The following is a 6000-nucleotide window of genomic DNA, read 5'->3' as shown; positions in this document are numbered from 1 at the left end:
ATTTTTCCCCTCCCTCCCTGCTCCCCCTTCCCCCATGAACACTTGATAATTTATAAATTATTATTTTGTCATATCTTACACCATCTGACCTTTCCCTTCACCCACTTCTCCGCTGTCTGTTCCCCCTTTCTCTCATCTTCCCTACACCCTCCCTGTATTGCCACTCCCACCACTGGTTCTGAGGTGCTCATCTACCCTGGATTCCCTGCGTTTCCAGTTCCTATCTGTACCACTGTACATCCTCCGGTCCAGCCGGATTTGTAAGGTAGAATTGGGATCATGATAGTGGTGGGGGAGGAAGCATTCAAGAACTAGAGGAAAATAGTCTGTTTCATCATTGCTACACTGCACCCTGACTGGCTCGTCTCCTCCCACGGCCCTTCTGCAAGGGGATGTCCAATTTCCCACAGATGGGTCCTGGATCCCAACTCCGCACTCCCCGTCATTCACATGCTATGATTATTTTTTTTGTCTTTGATGCCTGATACCTGATCCCTTCGACAAATTGTGATCTCATAGGCTAGTGTGCTTTTTCCATGTGGGCTTTGTTGTTTCTCAGTTAGATGGCCACTTGTTTATCTTCCAGCCTATAGGATAGACTGGTGTGCTGCTTCCATGTGGGTTTTGTTGTTTCTCAGCTAGATGGCTGCTTGTTTACCTTCAAACCTTTAAGACCTCTGATGCCTTATCTTTTGATAGCTGGGCACCATCAGCTTTCTTTGCCACATTTGCTGTGCACCCATTGTCTTCAGTGATTGTGCCAGGAGGGTGAACATCTCATACTGCCAAATTGTTAGAACAAAGTGTTCTTGTGTTGAGGGAGTACTTGAGTAGGAGCCCACTGTCCATCTGTTTCCTTAATACTAAACCTATAACTATATGCACATAGATCTAATTCCCCCTCATCATATATAAATATATTTATATCTGTATATGTCTGTACTTAGATCTCTATAACTTCCCTTTGCCTCCTAGTTCTTTCCTCTATTTCTTTGTACTTTCCTCTTGTCCCACTATCATGTTCACCCCTCATTTGGGTTTAAGGAATTCCTCTCGGTTACATTGCCCTTGATCCAGCCCTGCCAGACCTCTTACACACCCTCCTTGCCACTGATTTTGGATTTTGGATCACTTGTTGTTCCCTTGTCCTTGGGTTTGTTAACACCCACTTCCTTTCCCCTTTCCCATGCCCCACCCCCCACCCCCCAACTGTCATCCCCTTCTCTCTTCCTTCTTGTTTATCCTGCCTATCCCTTCCAGGTAGCCATGCAGATGAAGCTTTTTTCCAAACTCTTTTTCTCTGTGGCTTCCTATGCTCTTCCAAAAGGCTTTCAGTTAATTTCACCTTTAGCTTTTTCTCCCCAGTATACACCCACTCTCTTCTTTAATCCTTTTTCCTAACTTCGTTGTTTTCCCATTTCTGCCTATTCATGTTCTTCACTTGTTCTCTCACCATTTTAACATTCCATATTTACAACAATAGAAAGAATTTTGTCTATTTTGAACATAAATAGATTGTGTCTGGCAGTAACAACTGTTGTGATGGTTAAGATTGTGTCACCTTTGCTGAACTATGATTTTCTGTTTGTAGCAGTTAATGTAATGATGAATTTACCCTTCATTTTGTAATCTGACGTGGTCATCTTCCGTTTTAGCATTAGGTCTGTTTCTCAGTAAAAACCTAGTCTTTGGAATGCTAACCATGGTAGTGTGAGTGTACAAAGTGTTTCCCATGTAGCCACTATTTCTTAGCTTCTGTTTGAGCCATTTTTTTCTTGGTAATAACCCTTCTGTCCTGAAAACACAATTCATAAATTCTTTTTAAAATATAAATTCTTATATAAATTTAGACATAATGAATAAGCATTATCAACCTCTAAATCCTTCAAAAGTCTCTGGAAGAGTTCTCACAATCTACCCAATGTTAGCCAACTTCTTCAATTGAGCCTTCTTTTGTCCCCTGTGGGTTCCATATTTAAGACAAATAAAAGCTCATTTAAAAAAAAAAGAAAGTAGAAGATCATCTTGTCAGCTTTCATTTTGTTTAATTATTGGTGTGACAATCTTGTTTTCTGTTTCCCATTGACGCATGTTTAGTATTTGAACCACATAAGTTTAGTTGGCTTTTAGATAGCTGACTTGTAAACTTCATCACCAGTCTAAGATTGTTGCCAAAGGAAAAGGTTTTGAGTTCAGAGCAAATAATTAGTAAAATGACTTTTTTTTTTTGGCTAATATAATAGATTTGCTATTTGGAGGGTTTCCTTGTTGGTATAATAGCCTCTTACTGTCTAGAACCATCTTTGATTTGGACTTTATAAATGTTTTTATTAGTGTTTGTTTTAATTTTACAGAACAGAGAACAACACAACAAGGTCAGGTGTATTTCTTGCATACTCAGACTGGTGTGAGCACGTGGCATGATCCAAGAGTGCCTAGGTAAGCGCATGTTTTAAGTGTTCCTCATAACCTTTTGAATATCCATTTACTTAGGACTTTGATTATTGAATCTTTAACTTCTAAGAATACTATTAGGTGTTGTCGAGCTAGCTCCAGTTCACCACAACCCCGTGTGCAGCAGAAGGAGACACCACCAGGTTTGTGCTATCCTAACAGTAGTTGCTGGTAGATCCCATTGTTGCAGGCATTGTGTCAGACCATCTCCCTGGTGGTTCTTCCTCTTTTTTACGTACCCTCTACTAAGCATGATGTCCTTTTCCAGGAACTGGTTTCTCCTGATAGAATTCCAAAGTATCTGAGACAGTCTCAACACCCTCACTTATAAGGAGCATTCTGGCTATACTTTGTCCAGATGTGTTTGGTCTTTGGCAGTCCATGATACTTTCAGTAGTTTTCACTGCCACTGTAATTCAAATGTATGATTATTTAGTGATTGCTATATTCATTGTCCAACTTTCACATAAATAGATGATTGAAAATACTTTGGTGAAGGGACAAGCCAGCCAGGGTGCAATGCAGTATAGCACCAATGAAACATACAACATTCCTTTAGTTCTTTAATGCTCCCCCCTCCCCCATCATGACCCCAGTTCTACCTTACAAATCTGCCTAGACCTAGCATGTACACTGGTACAGATAAGAGCTCTCAACACACAGGATCTAGGACAGATAAACCCCTCAGGAACAATAATGGGAGTAGTGATACCCTGAGGGGAGGGGAAGGTATGGGGAGAAAGGGAGAACTGATTACAATGATCGATGTATTAACCGCCCCCCCCTGCCCCCCATGGAGACGAACAACAGAAAATGGGGTAAAGGGAGATAGTATAAAGCAGTGGTTCTCAACCTTCCTATGCCGTGACCCTTTAATACAGTTCCTCATGTTGTGGTGACCCCCAAGCCATAAAATTGTTTTAGTTGCTACTTCATAACTGTAATTTTGCTACTGTTATGAATCGGGAAACCCCTGTGAAAGGGTCGTTTGACCCCACCAAAGGGGTCGTGACCCACAGGTTGAGAACCACTGGTGTAAAGGGAGATGGTGGATGGTATAAGATACGAAAATAAAAAATAAAAGATACGAAAATAATTAGCATTTATCAAGGGTTCATGAGGGTGAGAGGGTAGGGGAAGAAGGGAAAAAAGAGGAGCAGATAGCAAGGGCTCAAGCAGAAAGAAAATGTTCTGAAAATGATGATAGCAATATATGTACAAATGTGCTTGATGTATCAAGCCTCCAATAAAATTATTTATTGAAAAAAGAAAATACCTAGGTTTGGATCAGGCACACCTTAGTTCTCAAAGTGACCTTGTTGAAAGAGGTCTCCTGCAGCAGATTTGTACAACAGTACATTATTTGATTTCTTAGCTGCTGCTTCCATAAGCATTGATTGTAGATTCAAGTAAAATGGAATCTTTGGCATCTTCAGTCTTATCTCTATCGTGATGCTTGTTGGTCTAGTTAAATTTCTAAAAATAGCTTATGTAAAAATTCAACTCTTTCTGACAATTATTTTAGTTTGATATTTATTAGAATTTCTTTCATATTCTGCACTTCTCCCCCTAAGTGCATTACCCCTTTCACTGAAAGCCCCTTTCTTTTACTCCCCACTAAGAAGAGTAGAGGCACATCGTCTAGGAGTTTGAAAATTGACTTGGGGTAAAAACATAGCTTGATATTTCTGAAAGACATTTTGAAAAAGTTTCATTTTAAACTAATTTAAGTGTATTCCTTGTTCTTTGATACCTTCCTTAACACAGCTTCATTTGAATGTAGAAAGGAAAATCCCAAACCCACTGCTATGGAGTCAATTCTGACTCTCAGCGGATCCCATAGGAACCCCCGTAGGTTCGGGAGATTCTGTTTATGAGTAGAAAGCTGCATCTTTCTCTCATAGAGAGGTGATTCAAACTGCTGACCTTGTAATTAGCCCAATGCTTACCCACATGCCACCAGAACTCATTTAATTTTACCTAACATACTAACAGTGATTATGGCCTATCACTACTTAACAGTGTAGCAGTAAGCTGGGAGTATTCTTCCTTGGGAATCTTGAACAGCGTCTTCATTTGTTAGCTTTTTGGATTCTGAAATTTCAAATGGAGCAGTTATCCTTTAAAAACTGCTTGTTTTCAGGTTTACAATTTCACAAGCATTTCAGTTTTTCTTGTTGGAGAGTTTATCTCTACTTTTATTTACAGATAATCATTGTGGGCATGTATTTACACAAAGAAATAATTGAAGGGAGCTTTTAGAAAACATGCCATTCCTTATATCACTGATCCTTGTTAAACAATATTTTCTGTCAGAGCAAGTATTGAAGTACAACTTGAATGTTGGCAAAGGTTCTGGTGGCTTTTATGCTCATTTCAAACTGTACTTCTCACATCCCAGGAACTTCATTTACTAAAAATGTAGGTTATGTGATGTTTTTCTGAGTCATTTATGGATTGGGTTTTGAATATGTGTGTTTGTTAAGCCACTGGGAATTAAGGATTCCAGCTGAACATTTCAAGTTTCTGAAACAATACGTTTTCTCAGACTCTATGGGCTTGTTGTGTGTCATTTGCAATGACTTAGCCCAGCAGGCCCAGCAATGAGGTGTTTCTTATTTTCTATTTGTTTTTGCAGAGATCTTAGCAACATCAATTGTGAGGAGCTTGGTCCGCTGCCTCCTGGATGGGAGATCCGTAATACTGCAACAGGCAGAGTTTATTTCGTTGACCATAACAACAGAACAACACAGTTTACAGATCCTCGGCTCTCTGCTAACTTGCATTTAGTTTTAAAGTAAGTTTTAAAAGCAATATACATTAAAATGTGAATGTGAATACCAGGAGACTATGCTTGCTTTTTGTAATTTAATATGATAGAATGCTTTTTCTCTTCAATACATTACTTTGTTGAGTAGAGAGTTTGTTTTGTTTTTAAATCATTTTAACCATTTTTGAGGGTATAATTCAGTGGCATTAAGAGTACATTCCATAATGTTGTGTAACCATCACTCGTATTTCCAGATCTTTTTAACATCCCAAGCAGAAACATGACACTCATTAAACACTAACTGCCTTCTATCCTCTTCTCCCAGCTCCTTTGGTCTATTTTCTTAGGAATTTGCCTATTCTAGGTAGCTCATACGTACGTGGCATTATGCAATATTTGTTCTTTTGTTTCTTGACATATTTCATGATGTATGATGTCTTTAAAGTACATCCATCTCATAGCATGTATCAACATTTTGTTTCTCTTTATGGCTGTGTGGCTTTCCATTAAATGTGTGGATGAGCCACATTTAATTTATCCATTGAAGGACACTTAGGTCATTTCCGCCTTTTGGCTATGTAGAATAATGCTGCTTTGAACATTGGTGTACGTACATGTATTTGAGACCCTGCTTTTAAGTCTCAAGTGCTTTTAAGTCCCAAGAGTGGAATTATTGGGTGATGGAGAATTCATTCTATTTTAACTTAGGGACCACTAAGCAATTTTCCCTATTGTCTGTACCATTTACATTCCAACCAGTAGGAGTGGAGTAGCTG

General features: G+C 39.1%; 2 protein-coding genes across 2 annotated transcripts in view; one reads left to right on the top strand and one right to left on the bottom strand.

Annotated features, from left to right (window-relative positions):
- LOC105979021 (60S ribosomal protein L34-like) overlaps window positions 1-1643 on the bottom strand; it is a 4098-nt gene extending 2455 nt beyond the window's left edge. Inside the window, exon 1 of the mRNA XM_045299946.1 lies at window positions 1616-1643. Within this exon, the coding sequence (XP_045155881.1) occupies window positions 1616-1643 (28 nt within the window). The remainder of the gene's footprint in view (window positions 1-1615) is intronic.
- SMURF2 (SMAD specific E3 ubiquitin protein ligase 2) overlaps window positions 1-6000 on the top strand; it is a 42325-nt gene that overhangs the window by 21024 nt on the left and 15301 nt on the right. The window contains exons 8-9 of the mRNA XM_045299694.1: window positions 2355-2439; window positions 5093-5251. Of these exons, the coding sequence (XP_045155629.1) occupies window positions 2355-2439; window positions 5093-5251 (244 nt within the window). The remainder of the gene's footprint in view (window positions 1-2354; window positions 2440-5092; window positions 5252-6000) is intronic.

Source organism: Echinops telfairi, unplaced genomic scaffold (assembly GCF_000313985.2).
Source record: "Echinops telfairi isolate 266 unplaced genomic scaffold, ASM31398v2 ScPeMD7_7458;HRSCAF=8496, whole genome shotgun sequence".
NCBI lineage: Eukaryota > Metazoa > Chordata > Mammalia > Afrosoricida > Tenrecidae > Echinops > Echinops telfairi.
This window is presented reverse-complemented; position numbering and strand designations above follow the sequence as displayed.